At 46.2% G+C, this 27,862-nt stretch overlaps 1 protein-coding gene across 2 annotated transcripts in view; it reads right to left on the reverse strand.

Annotated features, from left to right (window-relative positions):
* The window catches only part of USO1 (USO1 vesicle transport factor), a 565,160-nt gene that overhangs the window by 159,487 nt on the left and 377,811 nt on the right, over positions 1-27,862 (reverse strand). For both annotated transcript variants that reach the window (XM_069230285.1, XM_069230286.1), the window contains 3 exons: positions 22,713-22,834; positions 7,495-7,633; positions 6,381-6,544 (listed from right to left, as the gene is read on the reverse strand). In XM_069230285.1, the coding sequence (XP_069086386.1) occupies positions 6,381-6,544; positions 7,495-7,633; positions 22,713-22,834 (425 nt within the window). The remainder of the gene's footprint in view (positions 1-6,380; positions 6,545-7,494; positions 7,634-22,712; positions 22,835-27,862) is intronic.

The raw sequence follows: 27,862 nt of genomic DNA on the forward strand, positions 1-27,862 counted from the left end.
AATGAGAATCAGATAAGAGATAACGAGAATAACAAATGCACACAAGTAGCTGATTGGGTTAAGATACGGATTGCACGGAAAGGGACTGGTTTGTCTAAACTTAAGGGGCGGTTCAAAGTGGTACATGCATTTCGGTTTAGTGTGGAATTGAAAAATGGAGAAAAATGGAGCACCAGAAGGGCAGTTTTGTATCAAAGAGGGGGGCAACACATGGTGAGAGACCAGGAGAAAGGTAGTAGTGCATTCAGGGTTGATGACTGATGGAGCATTAATTCAGGATTCCTGAAATACTGGGGACACAAGAGTTGGTGAGAGACAGGGGTGATGCTGGTCACAATTTAGTAATACTTGTGTCCCAGAAAGGGGTATGAAATTTGCCCTCCTGGGTACTTAAAAGACTACTTTCATTGACCCTAATATTTACAATAAGATTTTTGTTATCTCCACTGTATATAGTATCATTCATCTTTAATCATGTGAATTGTTGTAGTATGTTTATCCATTCATCTCTTCCTATCCAGTGTTTGTAAGGGAGGAGGATGTGTTGTAATGTGGGTCTGTAACTTAGTGAGGTGTCTGTTCTAAGTTCTAGAACGGAGTGATCGGTGGTGTTCCAGGGATGTCAGTTGTAGCCTGACTGGCGGAGGAACAGCTGTGTTGTCGTGGAGGAGGAACTTAAATAAATGAATAAGTAACATACCTTGAATATCATCCTTTCGTGAAGTGAGCTTTGAGTCACAAGATTTTGCTACTGCTCTGGCCTATTCACATTTGTTTGGAGACATGTCTATAAGAATACCCTGTTATATTATTCCAGGAGGCTGGGCTAGTACATTTTCTATGATATTTCACAAAAATGCAATATTTCTACTTTTTGGTTATTTTAATCTTTTTCTTTCCCAATGGTAATCAGGAAGGAACTTTGTGCAGGTTATTTTTTTTTTTACTTGTTTTTACAAATGTGGTTTACTTTTTTTTTTAACAGATATTATTGTTAATACTTGTAGCATCAATAATATGCTGGCACTCTATCCTTAGCAACAGTGTTTTCAAATAGAACAAACAAGTAAGGTGGGTGTCTCTCAACACCGCTGCCAGACAACAGGGGGTGTCAGATTCCTCCTTGCCCCTTTGGAATAATGTACCTAGAGATAACCTTAAAGCAATGATACTATGGGGACTAAAACTGATACAGCATGGACTCCAAACAAGAATTAGAATGGTTAAAACACTAATGGTTATATCAGCTACACCACAGTCCGATAAAGTAAAACCTAGATTAAGAGCAAATAACGCACCTTCAGTCCACTCTTTCTGGTAGCAATCAGCTGTTAAATAGAGCATCTTACTTTAGAATATCCTCTAGGCACCAGATTGGATTTGGAGAATTTTGTAGCAGTGCTCAGGGGTGTCGCCAGGCAGGACTGTGCAGCTCTGTGCTGACTTCATACCTCCCCAGAAGTGAAAGAGATGTGCCATATGCGAGCGCAACCCTGCACACCAACGTTAGTTTTCTTTCTTTTCCTTTTTTGCGTCCTAAGACATGAAGTGCGAACAAATGACCTTGAAAAGAAGCCACTTCAAAGAACAGAGAGAAGGGAGAACACTGAGCAATACGCAGGTACAGCATCCATCTGAAAGACCGTAACTGAAGGTAACTAGTTCTTCTGATTGATACTTACTATTGCAGATTCCTCACCTTAGAATAAATACCAAAGAAATACCTGTGAAAGGCAAGGTGTCTTTGGAGTGGGCTCAGATAAAAAATGACATGCAGAACTGAGCAGGCAAAGGGCCCTTCCTGCCAGCCCTGGCTTTCAAGGAAATAGTATTTCATGAATCTATGCACTGAGGATCAAATTGCAGCCTGGAACATATTTAGGACAGGTACCCTTCACGCAAGCACAGTGGTAGTTTACTTGGCCCTGGTGGAGTGGGCTTTCAGACCTTCCAGGGGCTGCTTCTTGACCAGGACATAGTAGATATTACTGTAGAGAACTACCCAGAACAAAAGGCCCCTCTTCCGCACCACCTACCCTTTCGTTGCTCAAGAGAAACCCACAAACAACTGATTGTCTAGTCGACGGTTCTTGGTAAGATCTATGTAAATACTTAAAGCTCTCTAAATTCCAACCAATGGAGCCTTTCCTCCTCTTGACGGTTGCGACTGAGCAAAGAAAATTGTTAGAGTGATTGACTGCCCAACATGGAAAGCTGTCACAACTTTCAGTAAGAAGGATGTTCTAGACCTCAGCATTTATTTGTCAGGAAAAAAGGAGGTGTACAGCAGATGTACTGAAATTGCCTGCAGTTCACTTACGTGACTAGCTAATGTATTGGCAATGAGGAAGAAAGTCTTCAAGGTCAGGCGACAACTACCAGTTATGCAAAGCCTTAAAAGACGTACACGTGAGGGTTGTCAAGATAATGTTAAGGTTCTACTTTGTCATCACAAACAGTTTGGGATGGAACATATGTCACATATTTAATAAATCCAATCACAACTGGTGAACCTAAGCAAGGACAGCTGGTTTGGCAAACAGAGACCAAAAGGACAGACAACTTACCTTTTACAGTGCCAACTGCAACACCTTTCCTGGCTAATGTCAAAACAAACATGACTTCTAAGAACCTTGCCTGTAAAAGGTAAGTGTACCACGTACCACACCAGATTATGAATTTGTCCCAGCACTTCGCTTGCATGGATTTTGTGGAGGGCATCGACAGCGAGGATGTCATCCACCTCTTCGGGTGGCAAATCGAAAGCAGTCAATTGCTGCTGTTCAATCACCACACATGGAGGTGTAAGCTCTAGAGATTCAGGAGGAGGGCCTGTCCTGCTGCTCAGACAGATCACTCCCCAACACCCAAGTGGTTAGGTTAAGTGGTAATCTGACTGGAGGACAGATGCTCCTTCTCAAAAGTTCCAAGTGCCAAAGGCTCATGCCCAACATAGAGCCACTAAGGTGACATGGGCCCATTTGTTCCTGAAGTTTTTCAAAAGTCGGGGCAGGAGAGAGAGTGGCAGGAATGCCTGCAGGAATCCCATGTTCCATCTCCTAATAAGTGTCCTTGTGCAAATTCCACAATGTGTAAAGGTTTTGACACAGCATGTTCCACAGTGGTGAAAGTTATATCCAGAGATCTCTCCACTGGTCAAAGACAGTCTGTGCCACCTTGGGATGTAGGAGCCACCTGCCAGATAACGTCAGCCTGGTTCATCCACTCTGGCAATTCGAGGACCTTGTCAGGTGGTTGGTGACCAGGAAGATGTCCCAAAGATCCAGCCATCTCTGGGGACAGAACTCCTCTTAGCACAAGACCTAGGACCCAACAATGCCCTACTTGATGAAGTACCATATGGTAGAGGTGTTGTCTGAGAGAATGTCCTGCTACCTCCCTTCTGATGCATGGCCAGAAAGCCTTCAAAAGAATGGCCTGTAGTTCCAATAGCCTGATGTGGCACCAACCCTACCCTAGCGTCCAGAAACTTCTCATCTTCACCTCCTCCAGGTGACCATCCAGCCTATTAGTGTCCATCCGCACTGTCAGCTCTGTGTGAGGAAGGTAGAGTGGCCTGCGCAGGACAGACAGATCGTTCAGTCACCTTGCAGATCGTGGGCCATTTCCCCAGAATCTTGGCTATTATTAGCAAGATTGCTTGATGCTGGGCCACTGGGACTTCATGTCCACTGTAGGGCTCACATCTGCCACTTGGAGTAATAGAGAAAGAGGATGCATGAAGCTAAGAGGCCACATAGTGGAGGAAACACCTAGAACTCCTCTCTGTCCAGATCGTCCCAACAAATGGAAGCCTCCTATAAAAACAGGTAGGACCTTGGTTTGCTTATGGCACACCCCAATGATGTTAGGAGGTCCACCACTGCCCCGAAGTGGTCCACGACTGACTGCAGTAAGCCTGGCTTCAGCCGGTTAACAAGGTACAGGAATGCAAGACCTACCAACCACCGAAGACAGGAAGCAACCACTGTTGTCACGCTCGTGAACAGCTAAGGGGGTGCTGGTGAGGCCAAAAGGGAAAGCATCAAACTGAAAATACTCCTGGGCCACCTTAAACTTCAAGTAACACATATGGAACTGCAAGACATTATACAAGTCCAAGTCCTCAAGGGCAGAAAGGACTTCGGCAGAAATGTACTCAGGGATTGGTTGTCCATGACAGACTTGAGGCTTCTGTTGTTTTTTGGGATGGGGAAGTATCAGAAACTATGGCAAACCTGGAGAGCAACAAGGGTACTTCTCCTCAGTAAATCATTTAGATGTCAAAGGTATACTGAGAGGGAAGAAGCGAAAAAGCAGGGCATGGCCTTTACAACTTGCAGGACCCACGTATAGAATGTGATGAATCACCAACATGGGAGAAAGTGCTGGACCCTGTCTGTTGCTCAAAGCACACTAAAATGGTTTGCTGGGCATAGTAGCCAGGAAAGATGAATTTGAGGTCTGGTGAACCTGCTGGCCTGTGCACTGCATGCTGGTTTTGCATCCACATCCCCAAAAGGACTGGGATGTCTGCTAGATCACTGCCAGGGAAGTTAGTCTGTCTATTTGCCACCCCACCTTAAAATAATTTCTAGATCTGGTGTGAAAATAGTTTTGCAGTGCTCAACAGTCCAAAGGAGCCCGCTTTAGGGTTGCTATCTTTAAAGCATTCCAAAGTGGAGCCCGCCTTCTTTCCAAAAATGAAAACCCTATCAAAGGCCATATCCATTAGCAATGCCATACGTCGCAGGAGAACCTAACAGACCTCATTCAGGTATGTCTTGGTAGCAAAAAAACGGTACAGACTGCCACAATAGTGCAGGTTGTGGTACAGAATCCTGCATGGATAACCCATTCACATGTTGCTGGCTAAGGCTGCACAATTTCTCTCAAAACATTTATTTTAGTCTCTTATGGAGGAAAGCAGTAATTCCAGCAACACAGCTGATCTCTGAACTACCACTATTAATGAGGCACTTCTTCCATGGGTGGCCAATACAGCGAGTGAAGCGCTATGTCTCAGTGGAGGCATCAAGCCTACTGGTATTTTTAAATCAAATTATTAGTCATCATTACTATAAGGAGGGAGGGACAAGCCATTACCCTTACCATTATCCTTGGTTGTCTGACGCCTCCCTGCTCTGGTGCTGGGTCAGAACCAAAAAGGAACTGGAGAGTTTGCGGATAGTTGGAATGCAGCAGAGGCACTGGGTTAAATACAGGCTGCATAACAACTGTCAGCACACTGTAATTTAGTCGCCAACAATGGTCGAGTTTGAGCTCACGATTCAAATTCTGAAGTGTGTTAGCACAGGATCATCTGCTGGTGTAGTGAGCAGTCATGAACCAGTCTTGATCTTGGTACCAGAGTGGACATAAGTACCAGAGTCGGTATGAGCCAGGTAAGGAGTCAAAGGGAACAGACACATCAGGGAGGGTCCCACCAGTGGCAACACGCCTCTGCGATTCTGTGGGGCCCAAAGGTGCACCAGAGGGTGCTAGAAGTGCATTGGAGATTTACAGCATGGCTTCCCTGACTGCAGTAATATACTGGAAGGGCCAACAGAACTTGATGCACGTCACAACCAACTAAGTAATTGGTTCAGTGGCCAGAGACCTCAAAGGAGTACAACTTACATCTTGACACCCTTGGGGCTTCTCTATGAAGCAGGACTGTTGAGGTGAGGTTGAGTCCCACTTAGATTTTTTACGTTTCACTTGGACTTATCTCAAGAATATGAGGGGGAAGTAAAGAGGTCGCTGGAATTGCTCTGGAATCAGGACGAGCTCACAACCTCGGAATGGAATTGCAATTCGCTATGATTACGACGACTTCTTGTGTTAAGCAATATCCACTTGATTTAGGTGCACTAGAGCACATACATCACATGACTTAAAAGCACGTCCAGAGCACAGGAACCAACATCTGCTTCCTGCAGTTATGCTACTGCTAGAATATGTCATTTTCAGGTGGGAGACTGTTTTCAAGCAAACTATGGAACCGTTCTGGAGTTGTAGGAAGTGGAGTTTTGGATATAGGCGGTAGGCATGGAAAGAAACTGACATTAGTATGCAGGGGTGGTGCTTATATGCAAATCTGCTATCACTTTCACAGCAGTACAGAGTCATTGCAGAGTTGCATGACACCACCTAGAAGGCAGAAGCACTGTTACAAAATTCCAAGGATCCAGAGTGGCACCTAAGGGCTACTGCATGATGAGGAATATGTGGTCAGAAGTATCCATCAGAATGTAATCCTAAAAGATCATAACATTCTTTAAAAAAAACCTCAAGAGTGCATATTTTGAACAATTCAGAATGTTTCAAAGTTAAGTGACTTTGTTTAACTCTGTGAAAGCTTCCCATTAAGTACTTACCATGCTTTCAATCAATCCATCCTTTTCTGCCAGCTGTCCTTGAAAGGCTTCTTTCTGTCTTTTCAAATCGTCTATCTCCTCACGCAACTTACTCAGTTCCTCTGACTGAAACCCGTTCATCTGTGAAGAATCACTAGGTGAACTGTGATGCTGAGTATCTTTGCCTAGGGAAAAATATTTTTTTTTTAGCTGCTGAAATGCGGACAACTGGACATTTCGCAAAGTCTTTACATTTGAACAATGACTAAAATAATCAAGTAGGAGTCTGAAATACCCATAATATATTTTTTATTTCTGGCTCATTTTTGTAATTGAGGAGTTCAAGTGTATTGTCACCACTTTTCAACTTGTAAATCTCAACTTCACTAAGAATTGATATTAAATGTTAAAGTAAAAAGTTTATTTCAAAAGAGGCCAAAACAGAAAGTCATATACAGCAGGAACTTTACATGGCTCTTGGTTTTCAGCACTTTTCTGTTTACCAGGAGGCACCTGAAGAGTGAGCAAGGGGTTGTCACATTTTTAAGCCAAGCTGTGTACGCCATCCACTGTCCATCACAATATGGAGGTCAATTCTACTGACTAACGAATGAATCAGATAAGACTGGACAAACCAAGACCCTTAAACACTGCATCAAATAGAGGCTAACACCTAAAGCAGCATATCCTTGAAGCCCATGTGAACACGGGCCCATGTGGGTAATATGCAGCTAAAAATTATTTGGACCCACACAATTTGCTGAAAATTTTATTTTTTCCTCTATGAAAAAGGAAAGGTGTCTTAATAAAAACGTGCAAAAATAAAGGACAAAGAATTGCCGAAAAAATGCATACACAGGTATCCTGGAGTAGGACAACACCTGTAAATCCTCAGACTGTGTTACATAGCCAATCTACTTGATATTGCAGAGTTCAATAGTGAGAAATATCAGGACTGCATTCTTACAGGATTTTAAGTACAAGCTGGTATCACTGCAACTGCTATCAACTATGTCAGAGTCCACAAGAACACGTCAGAAGGGCCTAACTTCCTCCCACCTTCTTTCTCCCCGCTCTCAAAATGCCTGGAAATAATACTGGACAGTCTTGTAACTTTTTTATTTTGTACCCCTACCTAACTGTATTTTAAGGACGTTGTACTGGTCTTTGTGTTGCTGAATCTGGATCAGTTGCTGGGACACAGTGGTCTGGAACTGTTCATTCTGACACTTAAGAGATGCAACTTCTTGCTTTAAGTCTTCAATCTGCATATCCTGTGTTAAACAAACATTAGGCATTAGGCTAAACAGTTCAAAGTGCACAGTGAACAGAGCAAATTGCACATACAATTAGGTCAACTAATGATGCTGAAACATACCCCTTGTCATATGATCTACGAGTCAGATTTAAAAAAACGGAAAGGCTAAATATTGTACTACATCAGGCAGAAGTGCAGTCATCAAAATAATCAATATTTCCAGTGCTGACACTAATTATAGCAACAATACTACACCAACCACCATAGTTTGGCCCTCAAAGAAACAGCTCTCTCGATTCTACTGACGTCATGAGAACAAATCTTCATAAACATCTTTATCAGTGATGTAGTTCAGCAGGGGTTCCGGACTGGTATAGGGGCCAAGTCGACACCGGATACATGAATCACTCTTTAGCAAGAAGAATACATGAAGGGAGATTAGCTGGATGAAAGAAAATGGACTAAAACCTAGACAAGTTTTTGTTTTTTTAAGTGCACGTCTTTCTTAATGGAACATTACGGTGGGGTTCTGACACATTGCTACATTTTTATGATAAACAATATAGCAGCAGAACAAAAAGAAAAATAACATTTCCCAATTTAAAAATAAAAATGCAGAGAAGTACAAGGAACTTTGCATGTGAATGTCAGGAGAAAACGTCACTATATTTCTAAGCTAGTGACCTGCAGAAAAAAATAAACCTAGTTACCTGCAGTCATGAGCTTTCTGGTGGAGACTTTACCTGCAGATTCCTCACCTGTAGAGCCGCCCCAGGAGTCAGACTGGCTCCAGAAACATCAAAGTGGCGTCTGGTGAAATTATCAAAGCCATGCAGCACCGCCCCTACCCCCCCCCAAACCGCCTTAACATTGTCAATTTACATACACTTTTTTCCTAGCCTTTGAGGCGAGTGACATTGATAGAGTAGTGCAGTACCAAAAACTTAAAAAGTGATCTTATTAATTTTCCCTATAACACATCCATCAAATGGGGGAGGCAGGCGGGTTAGTGAGGAATCTAAGGCACATAGAGGATCTACCAGAAACATTGATGTCGCAGGTAAGCAACTTCTTTACTGATGGATGCTTCTATAAGCAGATTCCTGACCTGTAGAATAGATTATCAGGCAAAACCCTGCCTTTGGATGAGGGCTGATGTGTGCTTAGACAAGGAGATCATGTAGAACATCTCTGGCAAAATATCCATCCCTACGAACTTCGGAATCCAGGCAGCAGTGCTTGACAAAAGTGTGTAGGGACGTCCACATAGCTGCCTTACAAATCACTGCAATGGGAACTCTCCTGGCAAGGGCAGAAGTTGTGGATTTGGCACAGGTGAAATGAGTCCCAAGTCCTCCCGGAGAGTCTTTCTTGGTCAAGGCTTAGCAGGTTTTGATGTATAGGATGATCCATCTCGAGAGGGTCCTTTTCTGTACCATTCTTCCCTTCTTAGCATCGGAGTAGCTGAAAAAGATCTAGCCATTCAGTCGTATGTCCTTTGTGTTATCCAGACAGGAGTTCACCGCTTGCCAAGGACCCAACTTGTGCAACCACTCCTCATCCTTAGTGAGATGAGGCAGGAGACAGAAGGATGGGAGGGCGATGGACTGACCCGGGTAGATGGGAGCCTCCACGTCTGACAATAAATCAGCCCTGGTCTGCAATACCAACTTGTCAGCCTGAAGAGGTAAAAGGGGGGACAGAAATCTTTTAACTTACTCTTCCATCTGACTACGGTGATGGCAACCAATGACTATTTTTAATGTCAACGCTCTTCAAGGACAATTATGTAGAGGATCAAACTGAGTCCCCATAAGAAAAGTCAAGACTAAATTAAAATCCCACTGCGGTAACACCCATAAACCCAGTCAAGAAACGCATGACAATGGAGGATCAGAAAATGGATGGCTAGTTATGCAGACTTGGGAATAAAGATAAGTCATCTAAATAACACTTGACAGTGCCTTTCGCACAGCCTCTCTGAGCAAGAAAGTGAATATTGCAGGACCTGAGACAGCTTGGCCTGCAAGAGGTCTACAATATTCTACACACATCATGTGATAAAGTTGTTACATTCGAATGAACACATAATGCAGCTAACTGTTCTACCTCAACTGAAATGCATCCCCCAAGGCTCTCTTTGACACATAATGGAGGATGCAGAACTGGTTCACCGATTGTCTTCCGAGGAGGCGAACAAGCCCATCTAAGTCTCGCTCCCCTGGGCAATGATATCCTGGACCACCTCCGCTATAAGACACCACTTGTGGTCAGCAAGATAACACCAGCTCAGGCTGTTGGCTCTGACATGCACGGACTACCCTAGGTGATTCCCAATGATCAGATCCCTTGGTGGTGTGCCCAAGACCACAGTCTCAACAAAAGCTAAAAGAGGCGAGACTGTCGAGATCCGGACAGAGAAACCTATGATGAAGACGAGGAAGGCCTTGAACGCCAGCTGAATCACCCACAAGTGCAACAGTTTGATATGAAGGACCTGTTCATCCGGAGACCAGAGGGCTCTGATCTCCATATCCTTCAGATGGGCAAAGGTGGAAGCATCCATCACTACCGTAGTCAGAGCCGGAGGGGGACTGAAGGCCATCCTGCATTCCAGGTTCGACTCATCCCTCCACTTCCACAGCTGGAGAGATCACAACCAAATTCAATGGGTCTTCCCTGTACTGAACCACAGCAGGGCCCTCGTGTCAATATGCGTGACTAGGAGACTGCAGGAAGCTCTAGGAATCTTCGAGCTCTCAGGACTGGAACTCTTGCGCCTTCTTGGAGGGATGGAACCATTTCCTAGATGTCGCTGATCCTTTGAGGTGGAACAAAGGTCAGAGGAGGGTGATGTCCATTACAACCCTATGAACTAGAGTCAGTCAGAGGGTTGCAGGTGAGATTTGGGCTGCTGGATTGAAAAGTCCAGGTCGACCAGAAGGGATGCTGTTAACAGCAGATGGCATGAAACTACCTCTGGCAAACCAGCTTTGATCATCCAGTCATCCAGATAGGGGAATATGAGGATGTCCCATTTTCTGAAATGGGCCACCACCAATGCCATCATCTTCACAAAGACCGGGGGTGCTGACATCAAGCCAAGGGGTAGTACTGCAAATTGGTTGTCTGTAGAACCCACCACAAACATCAAGTAATTCCGATGTGACAGCAGGATAGGAATTTGGAAGTATGCATCCTGCAGGTCCTGTAACATCATCCAGTTTCCAAATTCCAACGCCAGCAGAACTCGAGCTAGGGTCAGCATCTTGAACTTTTCCTTTTTTTGAGGAAGAAGATCAGTTTTGTGAAGTACAGGACTGGACGCAAACCACAGTATTTCTTAGGCACTAGAAAGTAAATACATGTAACATCCTTAGTCTTTTTCCTGTTCTGGCACTAACTCCACTGTTCCTTTCTGCAGGAATACTGCCACTTCCTGTTAAGTATGGCAAGGTGGTCCAGTGCTCTTGCGGTGGGGGCGGCAGAGTGGGGCTAGGGCAGAGAGGGGCTAAAGGGTGATGCCTGAAGGAAGGGAAGGGCGTAACCCTTTTCCACAATTGGATGACCCGCTGGTCCAAAGTAATGGCCTCCCAGGCTGGGAGAAAGCGGGACACTCGCCCTCTCACAGGCTCCGACTGAGTTTGGGGGAGCAAAGTAGGTCTGCTTTCCTGGTGGTATGGAAGAGGAGAAGGTGGTGGTGGTGGTGGTTTGCTGGGTGGATCCATGGTCCATTCCTCTGGCTCTGCCTCTGTATTGTTAGACCAGCAGGTTTGGTTGTTTTTGGATTTGTGGCAGGTATGGCTGGCGCTGCCAAAATGAAGAAGCATTGGCAAAGCCAATAGGTCTTGGCAAGCTATTTTCTTTGTCAATGACAATGTCTTTTAGCCATGTGTTATAGTGTGTGGAGTGGATGTATGTGGTGTGGAGTGGATGTATGTGGTGTGGAGTGGAAATATGTGGGTTGGATTAGAATTGTTTGTTGTGAAATTGCATGGTGTGCAACTGTGCGGTGTTGAGTGGAGTTATGTGTAGCGGAATTATGTGGCATGGTGTGCCGTGGAAAATGTGGATAGAAATTATACAGTATTGAGTGTACTGGAATTATGTGGAGTGGTGTTATGTGTCATGTAGTGGTACTGTGTGTTGTGGAATAGCATGTAGTGGAGTGGAATTATGTGGTTTGGTGCTAAATTTTGTTGCATGATGTGGAATTCTGTAATATGCATTGGATGTATGTGGTGTGTAGTGGAATTGTGTGTTGTGGAGTGGAATTATGTGGTTTGTTGTGGAATCGTTTGTTGTGGAACGGAAATGTGTAGAGTTGAATTGTGTGGCGTGGAACTGTTTGGCAATGAGTAAAATTATATTGAGGGGAATTATGTGGCATATCGCTCGTTTTGGTGTCAATATGTTGGCTACTATGCTTTTGGTGTTACTTTAACGCACTGAACACCTTTCTGGGACATTACTCTATCACCCCTCACATTAGGACCCAAACATAGCACTTCTGCAGCTCTCTTATCTCTGATCTGTCATTACAATGTGCTTCTCTCACTGACCTGCTTGTAAACTGATCTGGGCACTCTAGCTAGACTGCCTTCTGACAGTTTTATGAAGAACAAAACAAAGGTACTTTTTTAAGTCAAAGAAATGCAGCTTTTAAGAAACTCAGCCTCGCTAAAATTGATTTATTGAGTGCTTAAAATGAGCACAAAGAATAAGTAACACACCAATACCTGTATTTTTTTGGCAAAATTAATGATGTCATGCATGACATCACATCGTAAAATAACACCAGCTGAGCTGCTGCATAAGGTGTATGCCAACACCCTCCCCTGTGCCTGTAATAGCCCCATCCCACTGATTGTGACCAGTGTATGCAGTGCCTCCACATTACACATATTGGGAACTTCCGGCAAAGAACCCTTTCTGTCAACTGGCTGTTTAGTCCCTTCTGCTTCCAACCGGTCTATAATACAGGCAAGACTTATCTTTCTAGAAACTGTATTGGTGAATTACTGCGAACCAACCAGCTGAGCTGTCTAGCCTGTCGGTCTGGCCCACATTATGAGATTCTTGCCAGGGTGCTATGTTTTTACTTTAGTCCCCTTACGTGCCTCCATCAGTCAGCAGCACACACCTGTACCCACTTGGAGTCTACAACTGTTAGATGCATCAATGTCCCTGTTTTTTTTTTTCTGTCTGCATCGGTCGTGAAGTTTCAAGAATGATCCCTCCCTGTCGACATTTTACAACAAGTGCCACTAAGGAACCAGCTGATTTCACCTACTCCGGAAGTGACGTCATTTCTCTTTTAAAGGGCGGAATAACTGTAGCTACAGATATCCCTATTCATCATGGCTAACACATTGAAGTGTGTCTTATCAGCATTGTTTGTAAATGACAAAAGTGAAGGACAAATAAAACTAGACTTCCTATGGCAAGAAGATTTTAAAAGGATGACGTTTTGAAAGTTATTCGCATTAATCACTGAAAGAAAAACACAAAGAAAGGCGATTTTAACTTTTTTTTTTTAATATCACTACCTTTTATATATTTATTACCAAAATAATCTGAAGAAAATCATTTTTTTAAAGAAAATATTAACAGATGGGTTGCATATAAATTGCAAACGGAGTAAATTTGTGTATTAGATGTATAGTAAATAAAAACCTGAAACAATTTATGCATGTTCAGAAACTGCTATCTGGGCGATTTTCTATCACCATTGTATTGACGTTTCAAGAAGGCCACCAAACATCTAGACAAAATGGTGCTGAAGAGCAAGCCAGGCATAATCTTTTGATTTACTTTTTGTAGGTTGCCGGTGTACCGTCTTATCGTTTAGAACGCTTGTTTCATGTGATGGGGCAGGGCTCCTTTGGAATTGTTTGTACGCATTACATGTGTGAAAGAAGGCCCGTCAGTACATATGCGACAGTGGGAGTGTTTCACATTTATAGCACATATACGTTGCAATAGCATAGCAAGGTTGCAATATGCCCTTGTGGAAGCAAGGGAAAAGGCCCCTTTGACTGCTTTGAATGCACCAGCACTCTAAGCGTGTGGAGGACCGGTCATCCGTTTCAAAAAAATAAAAAAGTAGTCCCGGAATTAATGAAAATGGTTGCTACGTATGCCAAAAAATTAAGTGGGCGGTGAGCTCCAGGAGGGCTAAGCACCGCAAGAGACATGATTATGCATGCCTTTGACAAATGGGGATAGCTAAAAACAGTGAGTGAGAATGGTGCCAACAAATGAGAAGCAGATGGATGGGCTGTAAGCCCAGATGTAGATACAAAATGTCTCGGTTCGGGACAGCACATGTGCGCTGTCTAGACCCAAGACCTAAAAACTCATTTAGAAACCTCAAAAACCTGGAAACTGACATAGGCTTGCAACAGAGGAGGTGACTGTCGACTTAGGAAGGGAGTAGTGGCACTGATGGTCTTAAAAACACTCCAATACTGAATAAGCATTGTCACCAATCAAGCTCCCCCATCAAATGGATGGTCCGTTAGGTTCACCCAGACTTCTAGTGAAAAGTTTAAGGTCATCAGCCAGATTTGTCTTCGGATGGTTATCAAGGTGCCCATGGCACGGTCTGCCAAGTCGGCTGTATCTCACCCAGATTTTATGATATGCTGCACGGCAATCTGACAGCCTTGTATCACCTCTTGGAAATGCTACTGCATCACTTCCGGTAAATGAAGGACCATTTTCTGAGCCACATCCCAAAAAGCAGGATTGAAATGTGCCAAGAGACAGTTTACATTGATAGATTATAAAGCCATGCTTCCTGCAGAAAAGGCTTTCTTCCCTCATGCCTTCAGCCAGTGATTCCTTGTCAGTCCCCCAGGCCTGCAGCCGCTCGGATTCCCTGTCAGTAGGGTTTGTTGCAAAGGCTCTTTCTGATGGACCAGAACAAAAAGCTTGTATGACCAGATTTTCTGGCGAAGGATGAATAGAGAGGAATGAATGATCACCTGGCGCAGAATGGTACTGACAGGCCCTAAGATGGTTTCTTCCATGCTGCCATGAATTGTTCTAGTACTGCTTCATTAAAAAGGAGCAAGGACTGCGGCACTGGAGTTGATGGCAAGAGGACTTCTGTAGGAACATTTGTTTTCGGGTCTGTGGTTGGAAAGTAAAGAGTCCTACACCTCTGCGGCTTTCAGCATGATCTTATGCTGGGAGACCACTTCAGGTGTAGGGAAGCCAGAGGGGAAAATCATGGCTAGTTCGGGGGGGGGGGGGGGGGGGAGGGAGGGAGATGGCCAAACTACTAGCAGAGGATAGACCCTGAAAGCTTCCCCGAAAAATTCTTGCCTGTGCCCCCAACAGGGTAGAGAACCAGACATTCCAAATCATTTCCGAAAATGTATTGAAATCTATTTTGGTATTCCCTAGAGCGGCGTAGCGGGTGGAAGTACAGCTGGAGGTGCCACTGGTGGTAGCAACGCCATCAACGGTGTTGTGTATAGGAGTACCAGGTTGAATCAATGTGGAGCCGAGACCAAGATTAATGGTATGGCACCAGTCGGTGTCAAACATCTGTTATCCAAATTGAGCTGATGGCCTACAGAAACGCCGCCTGGCATAGATGTCTTGTAAAAAAAGGAGTGCAAGTTGTTTTAGAAAGCCCATGGGTCCGATCCTGGTAATGGAAACTCTGAGGAAACTGGGGGTGCAGGGCTAGAAAGCACCGATTTTGGCACCAAAGGATCCAGTGGAGTTTGAGGCCAATACGCGGCCAGGTCCAGTGGAGTCAAATGAGGGGGCAGATCGTAGAGGAAGCCATCGGGAGCAAGTCGACTAACTACTGCTCAGAGGATGAATGTCCTGTGGGAGCGCTACAGGTTGAATCACCTCTGCTGCATTTCTTGGTTTTTATGCTTCTTCCTTTTGCTTCCAGATGAAGATGGTGACCTGGAGGGGTCTCTGAAACGCTTCTTGCTACCTCTGTCTTCCTTGGCTCAGCCATAAACAGCTTAACTTCACACTCCTCAATGGCTTCGCAGTGCACGCTGCAAAAGGAGGAACACTCAGATGGACCTCCAAGTAGAAAAGGCAAACAAAATGGAGTCCATGATGGACAGCTGTCCCTTGCAGTCTGTCATCATGCGCCCCGGATATGATGTCACAAGACCTATATAGGCGCCACAACAGCATACTGACATCAGTTTCTTTTCACAACTTACATGTCTGAAGTGCAAAGTCATAAAGAACACTAACCACTGGTGTGTCAGAACAAGGGCCTTGAAAAGGAAGTCCTTGTCCCTAGAAATCAGTTCGCAGAGGGGGAGGATGGGTGAATCGGTCAGGAATCTGAACCTAGAATGTCTCTCTACCAGTTAAGGCGTTGCCGAAGGTAAGTAACGTGTTCATCTGATAGAGACTTCTAGTTGCAGATTCCTTACCTTAGATTAGATACCCAAGTAATACCATCCCCGGAGGAGGATCTGCAAACCAAGATCATATTAGGAAGTCCCGCAGGACCGAATGGCTAAAGTATCCGTCCCTCTGGACCGGACTGTCCAGGCAGTAGTATTTGATGAATGTGTGCAGTGATGCCCGAGCTGCTGCCTACACATGTCAAGGACTGGACATCCATGTGCAAATTCAGAGGTTGCAGCTGTGGCTCTGGTAGAATAACTGCGCAAACCCTCCAGGGGTTGCTTTTTAGCCAATGCGTAACACATTTTAATGCAGAGAATAATCCATATAGAGATGTCTCTCTTCTGCACTGACCGACCTTTCTTCGCACCCAAATACCCAACAAAGATTTGATCATCCACCCGGAACTCTTGGGTACGATCAAGGTAGAACACACAGGTTCTTTTTGGATCCAGGCAGTTGAGTCTCTCCTCTTCCTTCAAAGGATGAGGGGGTGCGTAAAAAGTAGGCAAGGTGATAGATTGACCTACATGAAAAGGCATGACCACTTTTAGCAGAAAGGAGGCCCTGGTGCGAAGGGATAGGTGGGAAGGAAGGATTGATAGATTAGATGACAATGCCTGCAGCTCACTCACCCTGCGGGTAGATGTAATGGCCACAAGAAAGGCTGTTTTTAATGTTAGAAGCCCGAAAGGACAGTTATGGAGTGGCTCAAAGGGAGCACACATTAAGAAAGTAAGAACCATATTCAAATTCCATTGGGGCATTATGAATGGTGATGGAGGAAACAACACTCTTAAGGAATCCACTGACAATAGGAGATTCAGGAGGGTAAGTCAGGTAATCTCAGAAAAACACAGAAAGAAGACAACCGTTGAGGGTGTCCAAACAGAGCCCTGCTGAACCAAAGAAAGTATAAACAAAAGAATGTCGGAAACAGGGAAAGGGTGTGTCAGACTTGACTGCACAGAAGGTCAAAAGCTGTCAACTGCTGCTGCTGAATCTCCATGCAAGAAGGCAGAGACTGGACAGGTTCGGCTGGAGAACCCTCCCCTGCTGCTGCGACAGAAGATGCTCCGGAAGGGACAGTCTGATTGGAGGATTGATGGCCATGTTTAATAGCTCGTGTTATGAGACTCATCATGTCAAGTCCGGTGCCACTAGGATCACTAGGGCATGGTTTTTCTTCATCTTCTTGAGAACTCTGAGTAGAAGTGGTATGGGTAGAAAGGCGAAGAGGCCTAAGCTCCACTCAAGATAAAAAGAATCACTGACCGAGTGTCACGTTGGAAATTCCAATGTGCAAAACTGCTGACAATGTGTGATCTCTGCAGTGACGAAGAGACTCTCCCTACTGCTAAAAGAGGCCTTGCACCACCTTCGGATGGAGATGGCATCTATGATCAACCAGGCATTATTAGCTGAGTTCATCTGCTCTGGCGATCAGATAGCTTGTCAGGTGTTGAACCACCAGTGAAATGCAGTCTCCTGACAGAATCCACAACGCCACTCCACCCTGCTTGTTGCAATACCACATGGCGGTGGTGCTGTCCATAAACATCTGCACTACTTTCCCTTTGAGAGAGGGCAGGAATGCTTAAAATGCCAGTCTGAGTGCCCTGAGCTCCCAAAAAATGATGTGCCGCCCAGACTCTGCCGAAGACCAGACACCTCTGATCTCCACCTCTCCCATGTGGAAGCCCCATCCAAGGAGTGATCCATCTGTCACTACTGTCAGATCTGGTAGGGGAAGGGAGAGGGATCTGCCTCTGACCCAATAACGGTTCAAAGGCCACCACTGCAGAACTTGTGCAGTTTCCTCTGAGATCTGGACCATCCCCAAGAGGTTCCACTGATGCTGTGCCAACTGGAATTTCAGGTTCCACCGTAGAGCCTGCATATGCCATCTGGCATGCGTCACCAACAGGATGCAGGAGGCCATGAGGCCCAGCAGCCTCAGTCATTCTCACCGAAATCCAGGATACAGACTGAAACATCTTTAACATAGCCTGAATATCCTGGACTCGCCGTTCTGGAAGATAAGCCCGAAACTGTACTGTGTCCAGAACAGCTCCGATGAAGAGGAGTGTCTGAGAAGGAGTTGAGTATAACTTTGGTATGTTTAAAGTGAACTCCAGCAAATGCAGGAGGCCCGAAGTAGTCTAGATATGCGAGACGATAGTCTTGGGGGAGGCTGCCGTCAATTGCCAGTCTTCGAGGTAGGGGAAAACTAAAACCCCCAGACCTGCACAGATGAGCTGCAACCACTGCCATCACTTTAGTGAACACCTGGGGGGCGCTGGTAAAGCCAAAGGGGAGCATAGTAAACTGAAAATGCTTGTGGCCTACCGTAAACCGCAAGTAACGTCTGTGGGCAGGCAGGATGGGAATATAGAAATAGGCGACCTGCAAGTCCAACGCTACCGTCCAATATCCTGAGTCCAGGGCAGATAGAACCTGAGCAAGAGTGAGTATTATGAAAATCTCCTTCCTGAGAAAGAGACTGGGAAACCGTTGGTCTAGAACAAGATGGAGGTCCGTGTCCTTTTTGAGCATCAGAAAGTAGCTGGAATAACAACCACTACCTACTTCTGGCACAGAGACCCTCTTGATGGCTCCCCTGGCCAAGACAGCCGTAACCCTCTAGCGGAGAAGCACCAAGTAATCCTTCATCATCCAATCATAGGACAGTGGCATGGATGGAGGAACAGTCTTGAAGGGGAGGGAGTGGCCCCTTCGGGCTATTTGCAACTGTAGGAAGCTGGCTCGGTATATACTATCTTAAAGTGAGAGATAGTGTGCACAGAGTCCCAGGGTTCCACTTAGAGGTTGATAGTGGCAAAATTAGATAATACTAATGCTCTATTTTGTGGTAGTGTGGTCGAGCAGTAGGCTTATCAGAGGATAGTGTTAAGCATTTGTTGTACACACACAGGCAATAAATGAGAACACACTCAAAGACTTAACTGCAGGCCAATAGGTTTTTATATAGAAAAATATTTTTTTTGTAAATTTATTTCAGAACCACAAGATTCAGAAAAGTACATAAATTGTAAGGTACTTCACACAGGTACGTATGGAACTTTGAATTAAAACCGTAGTTTACACAGTTTGGGCAAAAATGGCAATACGCTATGTTAAAAAGTGGGCACTGCAAAAATCAACAGTTCGTGGGGGAGGTAAGTAATAGTTAGTTTCTCAGTTAAGTAAAGCACTTACAAGTTCAGTCTCCTGGGCATAGGCAGCCCACTGTTGGGGGTTCGAGTTAACCCCAAACACCCAGCACCAGCAACACAGGCCCGGTCAGGTGCAGAGGTCAAAGTAGGGGCCAAACTGCATAGGCGCTATTGGAGAACAAGGGTGAAGTTCTTTTGCAGTCCCCTCCAAGATTGGACCATGTTGGAGAGATTGCCCTGATGCTGTGCCCACTGGAACTTCAAGTCCCCCTGCAGAGCACGCATATGCCATCTGGTATGTGTCAATAGCAGGATGCAGGAGGCCATGAGGCCCAGCAGCCTCAGAGTCAGTCTCACCGAAACCCAAGACAGAGGGTGAAAGATCGGAATCATAGCCTGAATATCTTGGATTCGCTTTTTGGGAGGCTAAGCCAAAAACTGCACTGTGTCCAAGAACAGCTTTGATGAAAGGGAGAGTCTGAGAGGGAGTCAGGTGTGACTTGGGCACGTTTATAGTGAACCCCACCATATGCAAGAGGTTCGCCGTAGTCTGAAGGTGGGAAACAGCTTTCTGGGGCGACTCCGCCTTCAACAGCCAGTCATTGAGGTAGACCGAAACCCCCAACCTGCACAGATGAGCTGCAACCACCGCCATCACTTTCGTGAACACTCAGGGGGCGCTGGTAAGGCCGAAGGGGAGCACGATAAATTGAAAGCGCTTGTTACCTACCAAGAAGGTAAAGTCTGTGGGCAGGCAGGATGGGAATGTGGAAATAAGTGTCCTGTGAGCCCAACGCTACCATCCAGTCTCTAGGGTCCAAGGCAGACAGGGCCTGAGCCAGGGTGAGCATTTTGAATTTCTCCTTCTTGAGAAGAGACTGAGGTCCAGAAGGTCTAGTATAGGAAGTAAGCCCTTGCCTTATTTTGGGCACAAAAAGTAGCGGGAATAACAAACATGACCTACTTCTCGTGCAGGGAACTTCTCTATGGCTCTCTTGGCCAAGAGAGCCGTAACTTCCAGGCAGAGAAGTGCCAAACGATCCTCCGGAATATGGCTGACTGATGGAGGCAAAGCTGCTGGAGCAGATTTGAAGGGGAAGGAGTAGCCCCTTCGAACGATCTGCAAAACCCACCTGTCCGTAGTAATGGATCCCCAGTGGGGCAGGTGATGGCGAATCCTGCCAGCTGGAATGGAGTGAGGGGAGAGACTAGGAGGGTTTGGAGGCTGCAGCAGGGGCAGGGGTGGACTGGGCAGACTTCTAGCACCCTGTGGGGTTCTGCAACCCCGGCCACGCAGCAGCTGAACAGCATGGGTGGCATGGTGGCTGGGATAGGGTCGAGACAGGAAGCCCCTTCCGTGGCCACGAAAGGGGTGAAAGGCGGACTGTTGGGGGCGAGGGGCAGTGGAAAAGCCGAGGGACCGAGCCGTAGCCCAGGAGTCCTTGAACCTCTCCAAAGCAGAGTCTGCCTTGTCTCCAAAAAGATGGGAGCCATCAAAGGGCATGTCCATAAGAGCCTGCTGGCCATCCCCTGAAAAACCAGATGTACGCAACCAGGCGTGGCGCCTCAAGGCCGTCGCAATCAATCTACCAAGAGAATCAGCCGCGTTCAGCCCACATCTGATCGTGAACTTTGACGCATATCTCCCATCGGTGACAGCTTGGGAGACGATAGCACGGGCCTCCTCTGGTATCTGCAGCACAACTTGAGCGACAGCATCCCACAGAGACTTCGTATAACGGCCCAAAAGGCATGCGATGTTCACAGACCGCAGCTCGAGACTGAAGGAAGCAAACATCTTCATCCCCAATTTTCCAGCCTTTTTGACTCCTATCCTGGGTGCAGAAGGAAATGCACCCAAGGAAGAGAATGCCTGGATGACAAGGGTCTCAGGCGTGGGGTCAGGAATTTAGGGTCGTTCTGGGTGGGCCGATGGCAGCGTGCGATAGTCCAATTCACAGGAGCCCCTGTGTTGGGTCTGGACCAAGTACCTAATAGGACATCTGTGAGGGTTTCACTGAATGGCAGAAGAGGCTCAGATGTGGAAGACCCTGACTGAAGCACCTCCGTCAGGAGATTTGACCTGACCTGAACATTAGGCAGCTCAAGGCCGAGGACCTCAGCCGCCCTACTGACCACCATAGAATAAGTTGCTGCCTCTGCCGTAGCCACAGTAGGAGGAGGCAGCATGCCAGCTTCTGGAGAAGTGTCCAGGCCACAGGCCTCACCCAACTCCTGTGCCAAGTATAAATTAGGGTCATCCTGGTATTCATAAGGGACCAAGGACCCTTTAAATCCTCCCCCGAATTATAAGGAAAAGTGTCAGAATCCGACCCGGGGTGAATAGACCGCATTGAAGACAGAGGTGGCATTGGCCGACGCCGGTTCTACTTCGAGTCGTTAAGGACGAAGATCAGGTCGATGGTTGGCACCACCGAAGTCGGGAGCGTCGACAATCGGCGCCAGGGAAGGTCTCAATGGTATGACAGGCCCTAGTGTGGATCCAAGAACAGAACCGGGGGGACGTCGGTGGCCAGAGCCAAAGCTGCCGGCACGGCACCCGAAGGCCCCCCGACCGAACCGCTTGGGCCCAAAGGAGCCATATCAGGGTCGGCATGCCCAAAAATGAGGCACATGGCCTCATAAAATTTTCAATTGGACAGGGGTCACTCTGGCTCCCAGAAACTCAGGGAAGTGCGGAGCAGACTCAAAAGCAGGCTCCGAAGATGGAGGCCTTGAGTGTCAACGCTCCTCCCATGTCGTATCAGCCGAGCGACGGGGTGAAGTTGCCAAAATACTTCAAGGAAGAAGAATGGTGGTGGCTCTGCTAGCAGTCTCAAGACCTTCCCCTCAAGCAAGACTGGGACCTACGCAGAGTTGAGCACCGGGCCACAATAAGCTTGACAGACTGCTCCCTCAAGGCCTTCGGGTGCATGGCCCAGCACTTGGAGCACAACTTTGGGTCGTGGTCGCACTCCAGGCACCACGAACAGACCCGATACGGATCCGTCACCAACATCATGTAGCATCGCACGGTTTGAAACTGATCTTCGGGACATCCTCGACGCACCAAAAAAACTTGACAAAAGGGTCGAAATCGTTCAAAAAGAGACCAGGGTAGCTCTCTCCGGATCAACATGTAGCGCGGAAAGAAAAGAACTGACTTCGCTGCGCTGAAGCGGCATCTATGTACTATTCCCGACATCATCACAGCGACTACGACACCAACAACACCCGCAGAGTCGACCGACGCCACCGACTGACACGCAAGGGTATTGCTCTTAGGAAAAAAAAAAAATCTCTGGATCCAGTCTGACGCCTGAGGGAAAATTTTAAGGTAAGGAATCTGCAAATAGAAGACTATCAGATAAGGATTGTTTCTTGTCAAACTATAAAAGGATTCAAAGAAGTTCATATGATAACATCACTTTTCGTGTTAAGCTCAAATATAAAATCACGTGAGGATGTAGCAATATCCGCTTGCACACATGCTAACTCCTCATAGAATAGCTGTTTTACCTGCTCTCTGATCACGTTCTTGTAGTGTGACATGATATTATCATGCTGCTCTAGAGTCTTTTTCACCTCCTCTTCCTTTTTGTCCTCTTCACTGGACTTGTAGACTGCTTTTATTATAACAGCTGCAAAATAATATCCAACAGTTATAAGAACATTGTATTTTGTTTCTACTGAAACATTCACAACTGACTTCTTTACAGGCTTGACTTGACATCTTAACTGTAATTTGTATTTAAATATAATGCATTTCCAGTGGTAGATGGAGAGAGATTTTGAAGCACACACCTGTGCTACATCAGACAATTCATCCCTAAAGGATCAAGTAACACGCCTCTCAGTGTCCTTCCAGGATGGAATGCAGTTCTTGTTTGGACAAAATACATCACACTTTTGAGTTGAATGGGAGGAGAAAAGCTGTGTTTCTTGAGTTTCCTCTTCCCAGCTTGCTCCCCTCTTTTCAATATAGTTTAGCACTGTGATATTTTACCTTAGAACATACATGCCTGGCCCTGCATCAAAGGAAGGAAGGCTACCTGGCCGGGATCAACCATGTAGGAAATACTAAATGAAAATGACAATGCATGCAAACGCAAGACAATGACAACAGGTCGCCAACATCGGCTCCCAATTGAAAAGGAAGGCATTCAGTAACAATGACCTGGAGTTGTGGTTGGTTGAATGTTGCTTCACCAACAGGCAAAGGGGCTAAGTTACAGGCTTCTTTGGGTTCAGCTTGCCTGTCTGCTGTGGTAGAGTTGGGGGTTGGTACATCTTGTGCCAAACACCCTCCTTCCCCTCGTTCTTCTGTTAGCTGAGGAGCCACCTGCTCATAATTAACATATGCCTGACTAGTCAGGACTTCTTGTGGGTCAGGTTGGACAGTGTCACTTTTGGAGTTCTCCCCTACTGGAGCAGAATCTCCTTGGCTTACTGGAACATTGGCTAAAGGTTGTCCACCTTTCCTGCACTGTGGTCTCTTTTTTCTCTTCTGGGGCCTACCTTTAGACACTGCAGGGGCAGTACTTCTAGAACCCCTGGGAGAGGGCTGGTACTGAACCAGCCCCTCTTTTGCCCCCTGACTAACCTCTGGGTAGTCATTACCAAGGAGACAATCAAGGTGGCGGTCTCTACTGACGACCACCCTTCTCTGGCTAAAAGTCTGACCCACTTCTAGGGGCACTAAAGCCACAGGCCTGTTGGTGACCTTTACTGGGCTAACCCTTACTCTGGCAGTCTCACCTGGGATGTACTGGTTTGGGAGCACCAGCCTGTCATGCACAATAGTGTGACTGGCACAAGTGTCTCTCAGGGCAGTGGCTGGGATTCCATTCACCAGAAGGTGATGGAAGTGTCTACTACCCTCTGGAATTTCCAATTCACCTGTTGTACCCATTTTCCTGTTGAAGGCTATGAGGACCTCCTCGTCTGAGGAGTCATCCCCAGTGGCTACACTGGTCATCTCTGGGGTTTTCCTAGGGGGTTTGTTTTTGGGACAATAAGTGTTCTTGATGTGGTGCCCTGTCAACCACAGTTGTGGCACCATGCCTTAGTGGCATCCCAGTTCTTACCCTGGTACCCACTTTTGTTTTGGAATGTGTCTTGGGGCCCACCCACCTGTACAGGGTTTTCGGGCCTACTGAGGAATCTTTCTCTTTATTTCTAGGAGTGTCACCCACTTTCTCCTGGGGAGGCTTTGTAACCCCCTTTCTTTTGGTCACCCCCAGTGGAAGTCTTGGTTACCCTAGTCTTGACCCAGTGGTCTGCCTTCTTTCCCAATTCTTGGTGAGAAATTAGACCTACATCTACTAGATATTGATGCAACTTTTCATTGAAGCAGTTACTTAAAATGAGTTCTTTCCTAAACAAGTTATAAAGCCCATCATAGTCATCCACTTCATTTCCAGTTACCCAACCATCCAGTATTTTCACTGAGTAGTCTATAAAATCAACCCAAGACTGGCTCGAGGTTTTGTGAGCCCCACTGAACCTAATTCTATACTCCTTAGTGGGGAATCAAAAGCCCTCAATCAGGGTAGCTTTCATATGGTAATAGGATTCAGCATCTGCGCCGGTGAGTGTAAGGAGTCTATCCCTACAGTTACCAGTAAACAGTTCCCAAAGGAGAGCTCCCCAATGAGACTTTTTTAATCTTCTGGTTCCAGAGGCCCTCTCAAAGGCTGTGAATCATTTGGTGATGTCATCACCATCCTCCTATTTGGGGACAATCCCTTTGGGGATTTTCGGGGTGTCAGAATACTCTCTGTCCCTAGTTCCTATGTTCCTGCCACCATTAATGGGTGCTAAATCCATTTCTGTTCTCTTCCTTTCTATAGCCAGGAGCTGTTTCTCCAAGGCTAATCTTTTGGCCGTACTTGCTAAAAGGATGTCATCTTCATTAAGGCTGCCCTCAATGTTCACAGAGGAGCTGGACACCCCTGTGGAAGATCCTGGTCCTATGAGTACTCTCTTTGAAGACAGGGATCTTGGAACCCGGGTCTCCCCATTTAGGTTAGGATGGAGGGAGTTCATCCTCCTGATCCCTTACTTCTTCCCCATCTGAGGGGAGGTCTTATTCCTCAGTAGGGAAGTCCCTTGCATACTCTGCCAAGAGCTCCTGGAGTTTGACCTTGGTAGGGTGGGAACCGGTTTTGATTTTCTTGAGGCTGCAGATATTCCTTTATTCTCTCATCCCAAGATGGAGGTAAGGGGTGAGGTTGAGTTCCATCACCATGTCCTCTGAGCTACTCATTTTGTTACTAAATGTTAGGATTACTTTTTACAAACTAAAAACTACTTCTAGTAAGTAAATCTTAACTTTACAAAAACCTTTAAATCTAAAAAAAGAGATGCTAAGGGGACTTAAACAAGGCCCTAGCAGGATTTTTTAAAATTTAGAAAAATATGCCAAATTCAAAAATGTGTTTTCTAAAGGCAACTTTGGAATTTAGTTGTTTGATCAGCTACTGGCTGAGTAGTTCAGTCCATCCAAAGTCGTAGATCCCACCAATGATCCACCAATGTAGAAAGCTGGCTCGGAATATACAGTATCAAATGAAATATAGTGTGCACAGAGTCTAGAGGTTCCCCAGAGGCTTAACTGAGGCTGAAGTACATAATGCTCTCTTTATGGTAGTGTGGTTGAGAAGTTAGGCTTATCAGAGGGTGGTGCAAAGCATTTGTTGTACACACACAGACAATAGAAGAAGCACACACTCAATGACTTATACAGCAAAAATATATTTTCCTAATTTATTTTTAGAACCACAAGATTCAAGTTGCAGATAAGTACTTTAATAGTTTCGTATTTCACACATGTATCAACAGTACTTTGAAATCAGTAAGTTATACAGTTTTTGAATTATGGACAATAATCTATTTTAAAAATGAACATTGCAATTTTCAGACAGTTCCTGGGGGGAAATTTTTTTAGTTCGATTTGCAGGTAAGTACAACACTTACAGTTTCAGTCTCTGGGTTTTAGGAAGTCCACCAGTTGGGGTTCAAGTTAACCCCAAACACCCACCACCAGCAGCACAGGGCCAGCTGGATGCAGTGGTCAAAGATCAGCAATTTTAACGTGGGTTCCTAGGGAGACGGAGGGTATTTGGAATCAGGTCTGCCTGCAGGTAATTCCATGCGAATCGGAGGGCAGCCCAGTGAGGATTAAAGGAGAACTGGAGGGGGCCACAAGTAGACACCAGACAGACACCCTCAGCGGCACAAGGGCGGCCGAGTGCAGGGTGCAAACAGGACGTCAGGCTTCCAATGCGGGTCTATGAGGTGACCCCCGTGGGTCACTCGGAGGCTGCAGACGAGGCCCGGATGGGGTCTCAGGCACACCACCTGTTGGACAGGGAGGAGGGCCGCCTGCTGAACGTGGCTGCACCTGGTGTCTATTTCTCCAAGGCCTGGGGGCTGCAGTTGCAGTGGGTCCTTTAGCATCAGATAGCTTAGTCTGGCAGTCAGGCGGATCCTCAGGATTCCCTCTGCAATCGTAGTTGTGGAGGGGTGGAGAGGTCAACCCAGGGTGGGCACTTGCTTGCAATCGCCTGGGGATCCTCTCTAGCCGGTTGGGCCACCTGGACACGGGTGCAGAGTGGTCAGGATTTGCGGCTTTCCGAGGAGGTCCTGGAGTCTTTTGGTGTCGTTTCTTTTTGGGCAGGGCCGCTGTCCTCTGGAGTTCTTGGTCCTCTGGAGTGCAGGGCAGTCCTCTGGAGCTAAGCAGAGGTCACTTGTCCCGCTGAATGCGTCGCTGTTCTTTTGCAGGTTCTTTGAAGCAGGAGAAAGGCCGGTAGGGCTGGGGCCAAAGCAGTTGTCGTCTTCCTTTTTCTCTGCTGGGGGTTTCAGCTAAGCAGTCCTACTTCTTTTTGTCAGGTCACCAGGAATCTGGTTAGCTGGGTTCAGGGAGGCCACTAAGTATAAGATTTATGGGCATTACAGGGGTCAGTGGGCAGTAGCCAATGGCTACTGTCCCTGAGTGTGGCTACACTCTTCCTGTGCTCACTCCCTTTGGGGAGGGAGGCACATTCTAACCCTATTGGTCCCTGTCCTCCAAACCAAGATGGAGGATTCTGCAAGGGGGAGGGGGAGAAGAGGGGTGTCACTTCAGCTCTGGACACCTTAGAGGTGTCCTTGTTTTTTCTAAGTTTCCTGCTGAACTTGCCGCCAAAAGTGTGGCTTTGGCTGGGGGGGGCGGGCATCTCCACTAGCTTGAGTGCCAGGAGGTCTGAGCCTTAGAGGCAGTTGTTACAGTTCCTGCGGGGGGGGGGTGCTCTCTGTATTCCACTGAAGTTATGAGAACAAACATTAACTTTGGAACGGTTTAAAGAATATATGGGAAGCTTTATTTGTATACAGATGCAATAAAATGTCACAAATTTAAGAAACATCTTTCTCAGCGAAGAGGCTTAGTAGGGAGTCAACATCTAATACAAGAACATCTAATACAAGAACCACCACCGTTTAGCAAAAAGAAGACACAAAGGGAAACTATGTGGATAAAAAGACTGGAACCTAGAAAAGTAGGTGTTTTTTGGGAGCAAAAGTCATTCTAAATGTAACGTTACAGTTGGGTTTCTACTACTTTTTACATTTTTTGAGGTACCGGGAGAGCAAGTGCAACCAGTCACTCCTGCAGCTCCAAAACAATT

The sequence above is a fragment of the Pleurodeles waltl genome, chromosome 1_1, assembly GCF_031143425.1.
Source record: "Pleurodeles waltl isolate 20211129_DDA chromosome 1_1, aPleWal1.hap1.20221129, whole genome shotgun sequence".
Classification (NCBI taxonomy): domain Eukaryota; kingdom Metazoa; phylum Chordata; class Amphibia; order Caudata; family Salamandridae; genus Pleurodeles; species Pleurodeles waltl.